This window comes from Grampus griseus (assembly GCF_964374135.1).
Source record: "Grampus griseus genome assembly, chromosome: 4".
NCBI lineage: Eukaryota > Metazoa > Chordata > Mammalia > Artiodactyla > Delphinidae > Grampus > Grampus griseus.
Window position 1 is genome coordinate 28,903,117 of NC_138997.1, and position 19,312 is coordinate 28,922,428.

At 42.6% G+C, this 19,312-nt stretch overlaps 1 protein-coding gene across 1 annotated transcript in view; it reads left to right on the plus strand.

Annotated features, from left to right (window-relative positions):
* DCLK2 (doublecortin like kinase 2) overlaps positions 1 to 19,312 on the plus strand; it is a gene marked incomplete at both ends in the record, with an annotated part of 155,332 nt that overhangs the window by 122,848 nt on the left and 13,172 nt on the right. The window contains 5 exons of the mRNA XM_082653239.1: positions 213 to 270; positions 10,599 to 10,718; positions 11,199 to 11,345; positions 18,452 to 18,585; positions 18,997 to 19,074. Of these exons, the coding sequence (XP_082509365.1) occupies positions 213 to 270; positions 10,599 to 10,718; positions 11,199 to 11,345; positions 18,452 to 18,585; positions 18,997 to 19,074 (537 nt within the window). The remainder of the gene's footprint in view (positions 1 to 212; positions 271 to 10,598; positions 10,719 to 11,198; positions 11,346 to 18,451; positions 18,586 to 18,996; positions 19,075 to 19,312) is intronic.

Here is a 19,312-nt window from a genome sequence, read left to right on the forward strand (position 1 = left end):
AATACTTATAAAAGGAGATTGACAGTGTGGCTTTGTGGGTTTTAAAAAAATCTTTTGTGGGTATTTTTCTCCCTGACCCCACTCAGCATCCTCCCTGGTGTATAGAGAAGGAAGCCACTCTTTTTTCCCTGGGTCTGTGCTGTAGAGGAAATCAGGATGGATGGTGTCTTTGATTTATGTCTTTAAATGGCCTTCCTCTGATTATTCCATAGGTCCACAGGAAAGGAGTTTGCCCTAAAGATTATAGACAAAGCCAAATGTTGTGGAAAGGTACAGTATACATAACTGTTTTGTAAAAGAAACCGAAAAAACTTAGAGATGTTTACTGCGGTGAAGGAATTTAAGTGGTGATTTGACAAGATCATAATAGGATAGTATTGCTGATAGTAGCGGGGGAAACCTTATCAAGCTTTTTTTTCCCCTGCCATTTTTCAGAAACCTTAATCCTAAAACAGTAAATTGATTTGATCTCTGTCCTAACCATTGAAAAATACAAGTTCTTCTCTCTGGGAGATGTCTATATCAAAACCCAGCAACACACAAAAGGTGCCTCAAGAACTGTGAGGGTTCTGAGACTTTTCAAACTAAGAAATTAGCCTTCCAGCTTTGTAGATGTGGCAGAAGACACAAGATTCCTGGGTCAGAGACAAAAACTACTACCGGTGCCACAGCAGCTAGCATGAGCTCCATGCTTGCACTGGTTCCCAAAGCCCACAGAAGTGATGCAGAGGGGCCCAGCTGGATGCTGTCCACACAGTGGGTTTGTGTCACAGTGGAGGACCCCCAAGCTTAGGAACCCCCCCAATCTTATGAGGCGGCCACTAGCATCCTACCCAGCCTCTGCCCCAGAGGAGAGCATTATTTTTATTATCATGGTCAGGAAACAAATCGCCGTCCACCCCTGGGGGAGATCCTGTCTCTGTGTTCCAAGGGTGTTTGCTATACAGACATACTTGGAAAGATAGTTTGTAACTAAAGATGATGTGGGATGTGCAGAAACACCATGGATTGTCTCCCCAAATGGATGAACTTTTTTCTCTGTCCTACTCTGAAGATGGGACTGGGAAAAAAAATCAAATGATAGAATGCTGCTAGATTACTGCCATTTCAACTATATTTGAAAGGATAAATATTCTACAATAGTGATGACAAAGACCTTTTTAGATTCCTTTCTGGCAAGTAGCATAGCAGTTAAGAGAGCAAGCTCTAGGGCCTTCCCTAGAAGGTGGCGCAGTGGTTAAGAATCCACCTACCAATGCAGGGGACACGGGTTCGAGCCCTAGTCTGGGAAAATCCCACATGCTGTGGAGCAACTAAGCCTGTGCACCACAACTACTGAGCCGGCACTCTAGAGCCCGCGAGCCGCAACTACTGAAGCCTGTGTGCCTAGATCCCATGCTCTGCAACAAGAGAAGCCACCGCAATGAGAAGCCCGTGCACCGCAATGAAGAGTAGCCCCTGCTCGCCGCAACTAAAGAAAGCCCACGCACAGCAACGAAGACCCAACACAGCCAAAAATAAATAAATAAATTAATTAATTGAAAAAAAGAGAGAGAAGGCTCTAGATCTCATGGTCCAACTCTGAGTTCCTCGCGCTTGTGGTGCTGAGCACTTGAAGTATGGCCAGTCTGAACTGAAATGTACTCTCAGTGTAAAACACAACAGATTTTGAAGACTTAATGCAGAAAGAAGAATGTAAGATACTTCATTAATATCTTTTGTATTTGATTACATGTTGAAATGATAATATCTTGGATATATGGGGTTAAATGAGTTATACATTTTACCTACTTTTTATATTTTTTAACATGGCTACTAGAAAACTTAAATTCACATATGTGGATCACATTTCTATTGAACAGTATTACTCTAGAGCCAGATTGTGTAAAGTTTAATCCTGGCTCTGCCTCTTTTTGCTGTGTGACCTTGGAAAAATTAGTTAACCCCTCTGTGCCTCTGTTTCTTCCTATCAAATGCAGTTGTTAATAATATGGAAGGCATAGGTTATTGTGAATTAATTGAATTAAGGCATAGAAAACATGTAGAAAAGTACCAGTATATAACAAGAATTTAACATGTGTTAACTGTCAATATTATTAATATGCCAGAGGAATTCAGAAGTTATAGCTAGGAGGATTTGATGTGATAGTAGTGGTTTTATATTTATGGAACTACTAAAACTATTCTTCATCAGACATTTACAAAATTGTGTATTTTTAACGGGAAACTTAAAATATTATGATACAGTGTTAGAAGAGTTTTCTCAGAGACCCAGAATGGAAAATCCAATAGACAAATTTGTCGTACACTTTTTTTTTTTTTTTACTACATTGTGACAGCTAATGAAGCAGAGTCTGTGCAAAATGCCCCCCTTTTCTTTGAATAAGGTTTTTCTAAATGTAATTTTCTTTAAATAATTCTGTGTGTTTTCAGTTATTGTGCTAACAATTTTATTACATTTTCAGCTGCAAAGCCTGTCTCCATATGTAAGTAGGTGTTGCTCTTTGTATCTGATATTGTGTGATTTAAGCAGAATGCGTCATAATTTGGGGAGCCATGTTCTAAACAACTGTATTAAAGTATTTTTTCAAAAAAGTTTAAAAATAATTGCTCTGGTAAGGATATTGTTTACGTGATTAAAATTTAAGCAGCTGTCTCAGTAGTTGAAAAAAAAATCTTTATGCAAAAAAATTCAGTCTGGTACACTAAGTGTTGAAGGCAAATGAATAGGTCACTTCAAACATTTGGATCTTATTTTTCTTTGTTATTGAATGTCATTTATTTTTATAATTCACGATCATATACTTATTTCCATCCTTATATTTTGCTTATTTGAACAATTATTTCCACATTGACTATATAAAATTATAATGTTAAAACTTTAAAAAAAAACTGAAGAATAGTTGACTTACAATATTGTGTTAGTTTCAGTTGTACAGCAAAGTGGTTCAGTAATTTTTTCAGATTATATTTCATTATAGGTTATTATAGGATATTAAATATAATTGTGCTATACAGTAAATCCTTGTTACTTATCTGTTTTATGTAAAGTAGTTTGTATCTGTTAATCCCATACTTGTTTTGTTCTAAATAGGTAGATTTTTCCACTAAAGTTTATATTTAGGAAAAAAATTGATATAGAGAATTTGCTTTTTTTTGGCAGCAGGGGCCACTCTTCATCGCGGTGCGCGGGCCTCTCACTGTTGCGGCCTCTTGTTGCAGAGCACAGGCTCCAGATGCGCAGGCTCAGTAGTTGTGGCTCACGGGCCCAGTTGCTCCGCGGCATGTGGGATCTTCCCAGGCCAGCGTTCGAACCCGTGTCCCCTGCATTGGCAGGCAGATTCTCAACCACTGTGCCACCAGGGAAGCCCAGAATTTGCTTTTTTAAAACAAAATCTAAGGGGAGGTATTCAGCCACTCTTCGGGGGCATCGTTCATTACCTCTGCCTTGTGGGTTGTATACAGAAAAGTAATAATGATGAAAATAATATCAGCCACTTATCAAAATGTATTATCTATCCAAAATGTATTATCTATCCATTTATCAAAATGTATTATCTATCCAGGCTTGGACATATAGAAATTTTGCACATTATCTTTAATGACTTGCAAAACAGATGTACTGATTTTACAGATAAAGAAACAGAAATTCAAATTAAATAGCTTCCCAAAAGTCACACAGAAGCAGAGCAGTGATTGGACCTTTGGGCTAGTCGGTTGCACAGCCAGTCTACACTGGCCAATCTACCATGATCCCTCTCCAAGTTCAACTTATGCATTTGTTCCTATAATAAGAACCTGGGGAAAATTCTTAACCTCTGGCTTTCTGTTTGCTTTTCTGTAATGTACAAGATTAATTCACTTGTTTACCTAACATTTGATGTTTGTGCAAGATACTGTGCTAGGAATAAGGTAATTTAACAATACCAGTTCCGTAAAAGTGTTATGGGAGTTCAGGGTAGCACATGAGAGAGAAGTAGGTGCTCAGTGGAGATGCCTTAGAGCAAGAAGCATTCGAGCTGGATTTGAGCAGTAGGTACGGCTTGAGTAGGCAGTAATGACAGAAAAGCTTTTGAGGCGGCCAGCGCAGCCTGAGTAGAGGCCCAGAAGATGGAAAGCATGTTGGGTTCTTCCAAGTAGGAAGTTTTCTTTTTCTTTTAAAAAAATATTTATTTATTTATTATTTATTTATTTTTACTGTGCTGAGTCTTCATTGTGGCACACGGGATCTTCATTGCAGCATGCGGACTCTTAGTTGCAGCATACAAACTCTTAGTTGCGGCATGCATGCAAGATCTAGTTCCCTGACCAGGGTTCGAACCTGGGCCCCCTGCCCTGGGAGTGTGGGCCACTGGACCACCAGGAAAGTCCCTCAGTAGGAGATTTTCTTAAATTGATTTATAATGTTGTGTTAGTTTCTGGTTTACAGCAAAGAGACTCAGTTATACATACGTATTTTTTTTCATATTCTTTTTCATTATAGGTTATTACAAGATATTGAATATACAGTAGTTCCCTGTGCTATATAGTAGGACCTGGTTGTTTATCTACTGGTTTGGCCAAAAAGTTCTTTCGGTTACTGAATCTGTTGTTCAGTAAAGTTCTTCGTGAAAATGAAAAATGTGTCTTTTATTTTTACTTTAAACCAAACAAACTTTCTGGCCAACCCAGTATTTTATATGTAGTAGCTTGTATCTGTTAATCCCAAACTCCTAATTTATCCCTCTACCACCCCCTTTCCCCTTTGGTAACCATAAGTTTGTTTTCTATATCTGCGAGTCTGTTTCTGTTTTGTAGATACGTTCATTTGTGTCATATTTTAGATTCCACATGTAAGTGATATCATATGGTATTTGTCTTTTTCTGTCTGACTTACTTCACTTAGTATGATAATCTCTAGGTCCATCCATGTTGCTGCAAATGGCATTATTTCATTCTTTTTATGGCTGAGTAATATTCCCTTGTATATATGTACCACATTTTCTTTATCCATTCATTTTTTGATGGACGTTTAGGTTGCTTCCATGTCTTGGCTATAGTATATAGTGCTGCTATGAACACTGGGCTGCATCATCTTTTCAAATTAGAGTTTTCTCTGGATATATGCCCAGGAGTAGGATTGCTGGATCATACGGTAACTCTATTTTTATTTTTTTAAGGAACCTCCATACTGTTCTCCGTAGTAGCTGCACCAATTTAAATTCCCACCAACAGTGTATGAGGGTTCCCTTTTCTTGACACCCTCTCCAGCATTTATTATTTGTAGACTTTTTAATGATGGCCATTCTGACTGATGTGAAGTGATACCTGAATGTAGTTTTGATTTGCGTTTCTCTGATAATTAGCGATGTTGAGCATCCCTTCATGTACCTATTGGCCATCTGTATGTCTTCTTTGGAGAAATGTCTGTTTAGGTCTTCTGCCCATGTTTTGATTGGGTTGTTTGTTATTTTGTTATTGAGTTGTATGAGCTGTTTATATATTTTGGAAATTAAATCCTCATTGGTCGCATCATTTTTGCAGATATTTTCTCCCAGTCCGTAGGTTGTCTTTTTGTTTAGTTTATGGTTTCCTTTGCTGTGCAAAAGCTTATAAGTTTAATCAGGTCCCATTTGTTTATTTTTGCTTTTATTTCTATTGCCTTGGGAGACTGACCTAAGAAAACATTGCTATTATTAATGTCAGAGAATGTTTTGCCTGTGTTCTCTTCTGGGAGTTTTATGGTGTCCTGTCTTATGTTTAAGTCTTTAAGCCATTTAGAGTTTATTTTTGTGTATGTTGTGAAGGAGTGTTGTAACTTTATTGATTTACATGCCACGTAGGAGATTTTTGCAAGATCTACCTTGGGGCCAAATTTAAGGAGGCTTTTGAGAAGGCTATGGTGTTTGTAAATTTAAGAATTCTTCCAAGTTTGGTATTCTAAATAATATTCATTCTAAATATTTATTGAATTCCCATAGTGTGTGAAGCCCTGAGCTTTCTGTTGTGGTGCTTAGAAGTGGTCCTTCCTTCTCTTCCCGGAGTTCTGCATTCATTATCTACATGATATGGGTCCAGGCAGGACATAAATCCAAATGTATATTGTAGTAGTTTCCTGAGGCTGTTGGAATAAATTACCACAAACTTAGTGGCTTACAACGGAAATTTATTTTCTCACAGTTCTGGCGGCTAAGTCTGAAATGCACACTCCCTCTGGAAGCTTTAGGGGAGAATCTATACCTTGATTCTAAGTAGCTTCTGGTGGCTGACAGTATTCCTTGGCTTGTGGCCACATCACTCCAAACCCTGCCTCCGTCTTCACCTCCCTCTCTTCTGTGTGTGTGTGTTTTTCCTCTTTTGTCTGTGAAATCTCCCTCTGCCTCTGTCTCATAAAGACACTTGTGATGGCACCCAGATAATCCACTGTTATCTCTTCGTTGCAGTATCTTTAATCACATCTCCAAAGACATTTTTTCAAATACAGTAATATTAACAAGTTCCAGGCGTTAAGGCTTGGTAACTTTGTGTGGCCGTTATTCAACCAACCACACTCATCTACCGCAGAAATTACATGTAGATCTGAGCATCTCATCTCTCTCACTGCATGATCCTCAGCAGTACTCACCCTACAATATATATACCAGCTGTAAAGCCACTGTTGACCGAGAGCAGGCATGATGTGTTTATGTCTTCCACTTTCTTGAGCACTTCAGAACGGACTGTGCTAGTTGCTGGAGGGCGAGGTAAACAGAAAGCTCCGGGACAGCAGGGTGAGGGCTGTGGTTGGAGCAGGGCACAGGGGCACTGAGAACAAATTCGAGGGGCTCCTAATCCAGTCACAGTTGAGCAGGGGAGGCCACCTGGAGGAGGTGAGGTCTCATGTGGTGCTGAGGGGTAAATAGGAGTTCACCAAGAAGCGGGGAAAGAGAGCTCCAGACAAAACCCGCCTGTGTAAGTGCCTGGAGGTCTAGATAAGAGATTGGCAAAAGGGATAAAATGGGAATGGATATATCCCGAGGCTATGGAGAAGGCTGACCTGGCAGGGATCGGTGATTGATTGGCTGTGCAGGAGGATGCAGGAAGGAGGGTCCGGGTGGAATTCCTGTCTGCTCTGGGCAGCCAGGTTCATTCAGTGAGACAAAGGACACAGGAGGGAAGGACTGGAGACAAGATGATTCGTTTGGTTTGAGAGAGCTGTTTATTCCGTGAATCTGTTTCTCTCTGGCTGTCTCTCTCTCTCTCTCTCTCTCTTTTGTCAGTTAAAAACCACCCTGGCCAAGGATAGGACGGTATCCTTTGCCAAGTGAGCAGTTTTCTTTGTCATTTACTCTCACATACAAAACCGTGGAACACCGCCATGAAATGATTCATGTGTAAATTATTTGGAGTTAGAATCATGAATCACTTAACATAAATAATGGTAGATGACTGAATAATGCAAGTTCAGTGCAGTTCAAGACAAAAGTGATGTTCACATTGTATTTAGAAATATTTCCCTGGAAAATGTAACCTAGAGAGCATTTTTATATATTAGAAACAAAGATTACATACGGGTTGCATGAGAAATAGGAAGATAACGTTTGGAAAGATTTTTGTGCATTGTTTTGTTTTGCTTCTGAAGATGGTTTACATTAAAAAGAGGATTGTTCCTTCAAAGACGTATTTACATGCATCGTCAGAGGTTGGGAAACAAAGGCTAATAACTCCCACATCCCAGCAAAAACCTTCACTATGTGCATGGAATACTAGCCATTGTTGAGTAGCATACAGTAAGCTGAGATAATAAATAATGGTGGAGAAAATGTTGCAGTATTCACTTAATGTTTGAAATGTGACACTGCCCAGAGGCCCTGGGAGAAGTTCCACAATGCGTCTCAGAAGACTCTCTGTTGTGCCTTTTAATGAAAAAGATAACTTGGGGGAGGTGTGGTCTCCGTATGTGGTAGACTCCTTATTTTAGCTCCAATTTGAGAGAATTCTTGGGGTACTGGTGATGGGGATTATTTTACGTATGTCACTCTAAATTAGCATCACAGACCGAGCCCCTGAAGAGAGGTAAATTTATAGACTCTCCCAACCTGGGGGAAATGGGGAGGAGGGAGGAGAACTGACGTGATAGTTCCACTTAACTTAAAAATCAAACACCCATTTTACTACCATGTCGTCTCGGCTTCACACAGAGTGAAATAAACTCATTTGGTTGCCTTTACATGTTCACAAAGGTACATCTGCCTCTGCTTGTTACTGTGATTAAGGACATGGTTGGCACAGATGAGCCAAAGGCTTCTAAACAGGTGTACAAATGTGGAGGGTTTGCTGCATCTTTCCTTTGTCTCTGTGGCCACGAGGAGTTGGCTGCACAGCTGCTTCCCTTGGGAGGGACCCGGGCTCTGTTGCTGCCTACTGCTGCTGCCCTGTGAGACTGGAACCACGTAGGGGGCCCTGTGGCCTCCCAGCTGTGGTTGACTAGGTTCTGAGAACCACTGTTCTTCCCTGTCTGCTGACTCCAAAGCCAGTCTAAGTCTTCCCAGCCCTGCTCATTAATGGGCATAGATTCTCTTCTGTACAAAGCCTGGTGTGGTTCTGCCTTGACTCCCAAGTTGGTGTGAGACTACCTCTAGTTCCTATCTTTTCAAGGAATTGAATAGTGTCAGCTTTGCAGCTGTCATTTTGAAAAATTACAACTTTGACTGAAGCCTCCCCCTTTGAAAGGTGATATTGTACAGTACAAAAAATGTGGACTGGGATGTCAGGACCCTAGGTGTGCACCCTGCCTCCAAGGACTGTTCTAAGGATAAGCGTTAAGACATTACACAAGTACCTTGCACAGCGACTGACAGATAGTGACTAGATTCCTAGATCATGTTGGTTCTTTTCTTTCCCCCATTGTTGGTTCAGCATTTGCACTGTCATTTTCCAACATTTACTGAGTGACTACCTGGACAAACACAGTGCATTCAATGCTAGAAAAACACCGCCCACCATGAGCAGCAGCCAGCAACAGATTTTCTCTGAATGTTGGTTTTTCATCTGTTATAATTCATACTTCCACCTGTTGTCGAAAAGCATTTGAGATGGCTGTGAGTAAAAATACACGTATACATGGATGCATGAAGATGAGAGGAACCATAAATGGTATCCTGAACTAGAGATAATTATCTTACTACTGCAGCAGAACACTAAATTTAGTTGAAATTCATGAGAGCAAAGGAGGCAAAAGGGGCTGTAAGAGGGAAGTGCACACACACACACACACACACACACACACACGCGCGCGCGCGAACATATAATATGAATATATGCATATATGTGTATTGAATATTTAGGTAGCAAATGATAGCCCTTATAAGGTAAATTTTGCTATATTTGAAAACCTAGAGTGTGTAATAGGGCAATTAGCAATTTTTACAGAGCATTTCCTAAATTCTAAACAATTTATTATTACAGTTAATGAGGATTAACAAATATGACATTGTTGAGAGATTTTAATGTCTCATACTAAAATAGACCAATTGTTGCTCATGATTCATGGGTTGGTGTATTGAAAATAATAATGCCGTGAGTAAATGTTTTGCTACAGTGCTGATCTCAACTGCATTACTCACCAGGACTGATAATCAGGTGGTATTTTCAGAGAAGTGATTAGAGTTAAAATGAGAATAGTGGTCCCCATGGTACTATATGTTTCCTGATTTCTGAAATACAAGATGATAAGGAACATCCATCTGGTGAATGATTTCATACCCAATCATAGAAGAAGAAAGTTTCTTTTTTATGAATTTCAACATGAAATTCAAATTCATATTGGTAATAGTTTTAAAACTAAAAATGTTTGTAATGCTAGAAGTTGTATCCCATAAGCATGCCAAATTTCCTTATATGCCTAGTCTTTATTTCTGAGTGTATACTGAAAGGGAGAAGTGATTCCAGCTGAACTGCAAAGCACAGTGTGGCGTACACAAGCTTTCATAGCATCACAACCTCTTAAGGTGTTAGAAATAAAGAAGAGACAGGAAGGCGTGTGTTTCATGTGCCAGATAGCATGCCGAGCCTTTTGAGGGATGTATTTTTTTAATAAATTTATTTATTTATTTTATTTTTGGCTGTGTTGGGTCTTTGTTGCTGCGTGTGGGCTTTCTCTAGTTGCGGTGAGTGGGAGCTACTCTTCTTTGCGGTGTGCGGGCTTCTCATTATGGTGGCTTCTCTTGTTGCACAGCACGGGCCCTAGGCGCGTGAGCTTCAGTAGTTGTGGCACGCAGGCTCAGTAGTTGTGGCACGTGGGCTCAGGAGTTGTGGCGCACAGGCTTAGTTGCTCTGAGGCATGTGGGATCTTCCCGGGCCAGGGCTCAAACCTGTGTCCCCTGCATTGGCAGGCGGATTCCTAACCACTGCGCCACCAGGGAAGTTCTCGAGGGATGTATTGAAGGATGTCTTTCTGTTAGTTACAATGAGGTGTCACGCTGACTTGTCCTGTCCCTAGGGACACCAGCTGGGCCAGGGTGTGGTTTGTCTCTGTTCCTTCAGTGTCAGATCTACAGCCTGTGTTGTCCTCCAGAACACAGGGATAGAGCAGAGGGTTCTGTAATTTCTGATCTACCTCTCTAAACCCTTTTTGACAGGAGCATCTGATTGAGAACGAAGTGTCGATACTGCGCAGAGTGAAACATCCAAATATCATCATGCTGGTTGAGGAGATGGAAACAGCTACTGAGCTTTTTCTGGTGATGGAATTGGTCAAAGTAAGAGGATGGAGAGATTTCAAGAGAATTCATTGATGACAAATCCCAAGACTTACAATATTCTTGAAGGACCTAATTGGAAAAGTGTTTTGCTACCTTGAAACTTGCATTATTTATAATCATCAATTTTAGTGGCACTTGTGTCATTTTTTTCATCTACTCCAGGCTGATGAGCTTTCTTTGATACCTTCATAGAACTGCCACTGTTGATGTTTTGTTTTGTTTTTTTAAATATTTATTTATTTATTTATTTGGTTGCATTGGGTCTTAGTTATGGCAGATGGGCTCCTTAGTTGCGACACGCAGGTGCCTTAGTTGTGGCATGCAAACTCTTAGTTGCGGCATGCATGTGGGATCTAGTTCCCGGACCAGGGATCGAACCTTGGCCTTCTGCATTGAGAGTGCAGAGTCTAAACCACTGTGCCACCAGGGAAGTCCCCACTGTCGATGTTTTGATATGTTCTTTTATGTGTCCTTTAGGGTGGAGATCTCTTTGATGCAATTACTTCTTCAACCAAGTACACTGAGAGAGATGGCAGTGCCATGGTGTACAACCTGGCCAACGCCCTCAGGTACCTCCATGCCCTCAGCATTGTACACAGAGACATCAAGCCAGAGAACCTCTTGGTACGTCATCTCTGCCTTTTCTGTTCCAACTCAGGTCTCTCTCCCTTTAAAGTGACAGTAATTGCATGCAAACAATCATATGCAGACTATGACATTTTATTTTATTTATTTTAATTTTTTTTTTGCGGTACGCGGGCCTCTCACTGTTGTGGCCTCTCCCGTTGTGGAGCACAGGCTCCGGACCTGCAGGCTCAGCGGCCATGGCTCACGGGCCCAGCCGCTCCGCGGCATGTGGGATCTTCCCGGACCGGGGCACGAACCCATGTCCCCTGCATCAGCAGGCAGACTCTCAACCACTGCACCACCAGGGAAGCCCCAATGACATTTTAAAGTCTATACCAACCCTGCAGATACGGGGCTGAGAGAATTTAAATCTAGAAAATCAGCCTGACTCAAGTCAATGACCATAAAATGTTAATGGATTTCTCGAATTGATCTGCACTTCTGCATTTACTGTTTACCAGACATTAGAAAACATATTTTCATTTACGATTTGATGGATGGTGCTAACTGAAGAAAGGTGAGCAGGAAAATTATTTTATGAGGCAAAAAATTCGGAAGAATAAATTGGAGACAGAAACAGAATTAGAGGCTTGTAGGAGACAGCAGTAGAACACAAGCGTTCATTTCTGTGCAGGATGGAACTTTGGAAATGATCTAGTCCATTCATTTCAGCTCTACAGATATGGAAATTGAGACCCAGATATGCTAACTTTTCTTGTTTAAAAGTCTCATTTGTCCTGTTGAAAGTCTTATTCTGATATGCACTCAGCTTCATAATCTGGTTCCAGTTTACCTTTCCAGCCTCTTCTGTTACTCTCTTCCCTACCCATCTGGCCAGCATGGCACTCACCTTCAAGCCATATTTAACTCACCTCATGGTGGCCTTCAAACCAAACATTGCTAATGGGGACAGTCCTCGTGTCTACATTGTAGAGAAATTTTAGAGAAGGCGATTTGGGAGTTCTGCACACACACGTCTCCCAAACGCACACAGGACTCTTGGCTTCTCTGTTTCCACCTTTCAGGGCTGAGCGTCACCATCGTCATCGTTACTGCTTGGCAGGTGAGCCTATCTGAGTCTCCCATATCGTGTGCATCCAAGCACAGGTTTCCCCGGGTCCAGGAGTTGGTGAAGACTTGACTTCCTCAGCAGCATTACACCTCATCGTTGGTGTCCACACTGGTCTCTGTTTGCAGCATCCTCTCCCCCAGCAACGTGGCAAACACGTTCATCTTGTAAGATACTGAGCAAGGCCTGTCTCCTTTTTGTTTTTTTTTTTTTTTTTTTGCGGTGCGCGGGCCTCTCACTGTTGTGGCCTCTCCCGTTGAGGAGCACAGGCTCCGGACGCGCAGGCTTAGCGGCCATGGCTCACAGGCCCAGCCGCTCCGTGGCATGTGGGATCCTCCCAGACCGGGGCACGAACCCGCATCCCCTGCATTGGCAGGCAGACTCTCAAACACTGCGCCACCAGGGAAGCCCGAGGCCTGTCTTCTTGATATCACCCCAGGCTCCCTGGGCAGAGTCAGTCATGGCCACCTCTGGTTTTTGCTGCACTTGCCGTGGTGCAGTGATTTTATCGTTTACTTGTCTGTTGTCTTCTCTAGGTCGTAAGCACTAACGGGGCAAGGTCTGTGTTTCGGTTACTTTATATCCCCAGGGCCGAGGAAGCACACAGTGGACGTGGGTAGACGGCTGGTGACTGACCACCATGGTCATGAGGTCGCCAGCAGCTGGCCCTCAAACACAAGTCTCCACAGCCTGCCTCATACGCCCAGCACGCAAATAACAACTGAATGGACTAGGCTTTGGGGCCATCCTGGGGCTTTCTGCTAATCCAGGGTATCCATTTCGCCTTTTGGTTAATACCATTTGATAACTTCCCAGTGTCCACTTAAAAAGTATGTGAGGTTTTTTTTCTTACCGTCTCCTGCCTTGAGGGAATATGTTTCATTTCTGTTTGTTCCTATTAGGAAAGTAAACACCCCTGCTCTATAAAACAAGATGTGTTATGTGAACTCTAAGGAGGAATGGAGGCAGCGGTAAGCCAGGCCCCTGGGTGGACGTGAGGGCGTGGGGTTCCCTCCTCTCGACGGGCTGCTTCTGCACCGTGAGGCTGCGGTCTGGGCTGGCCCCGCCCCTCCCCCACTGACGGAGCTTGGCCGGGGTCAGAGGGGACAAGGCTTCCCCCTGCGGAGCCAGACACAGTGCCGAGGTGTTCACGAGGACGCCCCTGCTCTCCACGGCCCACGTCACCGCAGTGGCCGCTGTGATTGGCGTTCTCTGAGAGCACGGGGCCACGGGGCCCGAGGACTAGTGGTTACCACAGTGCCCACGCCGCCTGGCTCTGACTGCGGGGGCCCAGCCGGCGAGGAGGGTGGCGGAGGGGTGAGTGAGCTTCCCCGTAAACCCGAGGGTGCCTGTTGCCCAGCTCACTGATTCCGTTCTCACCCCATTTCCCCTCTTTTCCACTCACAGTTCCTTACTGTATGCAGAATCTCAGAAAACCGCCCCTCATCCTCTTCTACTGTTACGCATCAAGGGAAGATAGCAGTTGGAGACATCAGTCCCCGTTAGGATGAGTCTCAGAATGTAGGCAGGAGATTGGAATCGAGTGCCTCACCTGCCCCACCTGCCCCACCTGCCCCACCTGGATGAATGTCCGCCCCACTCTGAGACCTGCTCTAACCCCGCTGTGCTGCCCAAAGGGCAGAGAAGGGAGATGATAAAACTGATGTCGGGATGAGGCTAATGTGTGACGTGAAAGGGCCGTGGGGTCAGGCTTTGGAGACCCTTAGCTGCGCATATCCAAGTAGAATATGTGCCTGCCTTTGGAAACCTAACTGGACCCCTCGGCTGATCCTAGATAGAGTCGGCAGGTTGGCGTGAAAAAGTACCATCGAGGCACTGAAAGGAAATACGCAGAGGGACTGCCAACCTCTTGCTACGCTAAAAGAGAATTGGGTCTTTGAACACCAGAGCATTCAGACATCTGATTTGCATCCCCTCCTCTGGCAGCAGTGTCATAATTTAAACCCCTGCCAGCAGAGATGTATGGGTCACTGTGTCAGGGAGCACAGGGGTGGCCATTAATGCCGTGAGTTACAGCCTGGCGGTGCCCTGTCAGAGTTAACTATGAGAGACCAGTGATAAATTCCACGTTTCCAGGAGTTCTGGGGGCAGGGGAGAGAAGAGGGTTGGTTTCTCATATTTGAAGTCCTGCTAAATCATGATGCTGACATTTTATTTAGAGAGCTTGTGGCATTCACTTTGTATGTGGGATCTGCATTTCTCACATATTTCAGTTTTGCATTCTGAGAGCAACTTTTGACAGCATCTCTCAGCTTGTGGTGGGCCCTTTGAGCACCGCAGGGCTGGAGTTCTCACAGTGGTGGCTGTTCAGATCTCACCGAGAGTCTGCAGGCCGTGCAGGCTTTTAGACGCAGGAGGGTGCGGTGGACGGCAGTGGTCTTGTTTGGAGCCCCCCCTTGGCTGCCTGCTTGTAACTTGAGTTTTCTGAGCCTCAGTTTCCTCATCTGTAAATTGGAACAAAAGTTCTCTTCCTAATTGTCCAGCAGGGTGACTATAGTAGTGCAGTGAGACAGCATTTAGGAAAATATTGGAATCTCCCAAGTCCTGCGAGGATGCGCGTTACTGGGGAGAACTGAACTCTCTGCCAGAACAGAAGGCCTTTGGAGTCCCTGTGCGTTTAGCCACCTCTTTCTTAAAACCAGTCTCTTAAAGCCACGTGTGTGTGTCCGTGTCAGTTTCTTAAAACAATGTCATAAATTAAAAAAAAAAATTTTGGCTGCATTGGGTTTTCGTTGCTGCACGTGGGCTTTCTCTAGTTGCGGCGAGCGGGGCTACTCTTTGTTGCGGTGCGCAGGCTTCTCATTGCGGTGGCTTCTCTTGCTGCGGAGCACGGGCTCCAGGCACGTGGGCTTCAGTAGTTATGGCACACGGCCTCAGTAGTTGTGCTCGTGGGCTCTAGAGCACAGGCTCATTAGTTGTGGTGCATGGGCTTAGTTGCTCTGCAGCATGTGGGATCTTCCTGGACCAGGGATTGAACCCGTACCCCCTCCGTTGGCAGGAGGATTCTTAACCACTGCACCACCAGGGAAGTCCCAGCAATGTCATAAATGTGTGTGTGTGTATGTGTAGATTTATAGATGTATATATATATATATTTTTTTTCCTGCTTTGAAGAGAATCTCCAGCTAAGATTTGAAATTTACTTACGTTCTCTTCCACATATTTGCCTTTGTGTCTAGCATTGGGGAGAGATGAATCAGATAAAATATTATTATTCCAGGCTTGTCTGGCCCTTATGACACTTCCCTTTTGATGTTTAGCCAAGGAGTACCACTTGCCCAAACATAATTCAACGATTATAGACTGTTCAGTCCCTTTCTATTTATACTCCTGCATCTGACTCTGAATTCCTTATAGGGGATGTGAAAAACGGGACTTCTGGGACTTCGGAGTATCTGACAACACTTAAATACCCCTAGGCATCCCTAAATTGAATGTCTAAAATAAACACTGTTTTTAAAAAATGTACCTAATGAGTGTATTTTAAAGTTGTAAAAACAAAATGACATTAACAAAACTTTTTTTTTTTACTCTCATGATAGAGACATTTAGAATTATAATGTTGGCTATAATGTTCTTATCACTGCAATTACTCAGGGAATTTCTAAAGTCTGGGTTTCAGTAAATGCATCATAAATTCTAACTGTAATTCAGATTGTTCTTGTTAATGTTTATATTAAACATAACGGATGGAAAGTCGTCCTAAGACTAAGCATGACTAAGAACCTGGTTTCTGTTGCTTTAGGCTGAATCATTAGTAGCTTTTTGGTTTTTTTTGGTGGTACGCGGGCCCCTCACTGCTGTGGCCTCTCCTGTTGCGGAGCACAGGCTCCGCGGCACGTGGGATCTTCCCGGACCGGGGCACGAACCTGTGTCCCCTGCATCGGCAGGCGGACTCTCAACCACTGTGCCACCAGGGAAGCCTCATTAGTAGCTTTGACTATGTTTCTGCTGAGTTGTGGGCTGACTCAGAATGATAACTATCTGTGAGGGACTCCAAATCCTCATCATCAGTCCTGTGAAACTTGTAAGTCATAAAGATGCATGCTGCGCATGGGTATTTAGTACATCAACATGGAAGCAGTTATTAAAATACTAAGGTGAAAAATACTCCTCTTAAACTGCTGAGAACATCACAGGCTAGGAAGGTATTTCAGTGTCATCCTTAAAAAAATGCCTATTAAGGTGGTGGGGTCACTGGCATGAGGAAGCCCGGAGGTTCTTGATGTCTTTTTATTGAGGAGTTTATAAATCATCCCCCTCATTAAGTAGCAGACTAATGGATGATGTTGTAAACGTGCTTATCTTGAAAAAACATAATTTGCTAAATTTTTCACTTCCTTTCGTAAGTAGTGGTTTAGATGAAAATCTGATTCAGTTCATGGTAGAATACAAGGAAACACAAACAAAATATGTTTAAAATGTAAAAGTAGAGGAAAGGTATGACGTGAGTACAGGTTAGGTTTTTGTAGTTATCCTCTGAAATTGAGTGTTTTCAGAATGGACGTCCAAGAGGCAAATGGACAGCTTGTTAAAATCCTACAGTCAAATCTCAGTTATGTTCTCACACACACTCATTTGCTTCTAAAACAATCCATTTAAAATGTAACTTCCGGACTTTTATCCCATAAGGAAAGTTTGCTTATATATAAAATTATTTTTTTCTGAATTATGGAACCAGCACATGTTCATTGTAAACATTTTGGAAACTACTGAAAAGTATAAAGAAGAAAATTAAAGTAACCTGTAATGCTACCACCTAGAGATAAACTTAACATTTTGGGGTGTTACAGCATATATATAATTTTGAATATTTAAAAAAATTTTATGTAATATAGTAAATATTTCCCATGATTAATATTTATTTGAAATGTGCTTATTAGTGACTGTATAATATTTCATTGTAGGGATTTACCATGATTTATTTTTTTTTGGTTATTTTTTTGTCTGGGTTTTTTTTTTCCAACATCTTTATTGGAGTTACCATGATTTATTAAGTCATTACCCTGTTGGCCATTTATGTTGCTTCCAGTTTTTAAAAACAGATGAATTCTGATATTGGCATTCTTGTGTATAACCTTTCGGTCCATCTCTGTTGCCTCAGAGTAGGTTCTTAGAAGTAGATTTACAGGATCAAAGGTTATGAAGGATATTAAGAAATTTACGTATGGTTGCAGTGCTTTCTAGAAAAGTTGTTACATGTTCATCAGTATTGTTAAACCTTTTCCAAGATGATGATTTACCTGATCTAATCAGCCAGTCCTTCTAGGAAAGGAAGGAACATTCATTAAGTCCTGATCTGTACTTCATCTCATTTCATCCTCACACCAACCCCGTGAGCCAAGGACCCCTGTCCTCCCATTTCACAGATGAAGAATCCTGCCCAGGGCGAGTGAGAGACTTTCAAAGGTCACATCACCAGAAAATGGGTGGAGTGGTTGGTTATGCAAGCTCAGGCTGTCTGCTCCCCAAAGTCATTTTCTTTCTAAATTTCCAGGGTTCTCCCCTATGTAATATTTATATTCATCATTGTCTAGAGAACAAGTTCTAATTTTATTTTCTAAACTAAACATGCAAGTTGGAGACCACCTAGCGCTTCAGTGGACACTTCCTAAACATTTCTGAGGCTCTCACATCCCCCCTCCCCCCCAGCGCTCAGGAAACACACAACAGAAGTTCTAGAGGGCTCTCGAGCCAACCAGGTAAGCCGCCACCTACACCCCTCAGCATGCAGACATGTTCATTATACTCCTAGGTAAGGAACTTTTTGCAAAGGTAGAAATATTGTCTTTTTCCTATTTCACACAATCATGCAAAATCTCTAAAAAGAAAAATTAGAGCTTTAAGAAGCAACAAAGATAAACCATGCCGTTAATATCACAAGGAGAGATTTCTTTTGATTTGTTAGTAAATGTATCTGTGTCCTTTCTGCCTAATTCCAAAGGCCCCCCCTTGCAATCACTGAGAAAAAAAAAAAAAAAGACTTCTGATTATTGGCTGGTTTCTGTTCCAGGTGTGTGAATATCCTGATGGGACCAAGTCTTTGAAACTGGGAGACTTCGGGCTGGCCACTGTGGTAGAAGGCCCTTTATACACAGTCTGTGGCACCCCGACTTATGTGGCCCCAGAAATCATTGCTGAAACCGGGTATGCCTCCTGGGCGTTGGGGTTAGTGCTTTAACTTTGGGAAAGGGTATATTTTGCTGCTACTGCTGCTGTGTATTCACATGCCTCTTGGGAATGTGGAGGGCAGGAGAGACTGTTACCTGCACCATGATTTTGATCCCAGGAGCTTGAGTTTGTGCTTCTAGTTCCAAGAGCCCTAGGCCTGGACTTCTGTCCCAAGGCCAGTCTTGGAGTCCCCAAGATGGTGGTGAGGTTGGGAGAAGAGCAGACACCTTTTGTCCAAAGGGTAATTCATTCCTCTACGTGAAATGAGCAGTTTGGTACCGAAAGGCCTTTTTTCCCTAACAAACAAAGGCAAGTACTCCAGTAATGTGCAGGGTTCCTGGGAGTAGTATCACTGTTTCTCTCCTCCCACCCACTTTGTTTCCCCAGCTATGGCCTGAAGGTGGACATTTGGGCAGCTGGCGTGATCACGTACATACTGCTCTGTGGATTCCCACCCTTCCGAAGGTCAGTGGCTCTTTGAATGACAATATTTGAATTGTAAGCCCTCTCCCTTTGATCAGGAAGCAGACATTCTACAATCAGGACCAGAAACTGCTCAATAAAAATGTCAGTTAAAAATTACACAAACATACCTTTCACTTTTTTATCTTAATTTACAACCTATTAATGTATATTCCTTGTCCACACTTTTGATGTGAGGCCAAGGCCTTTGCTTTGTGTTTGGTCCCCTGAGTTTCCTGCG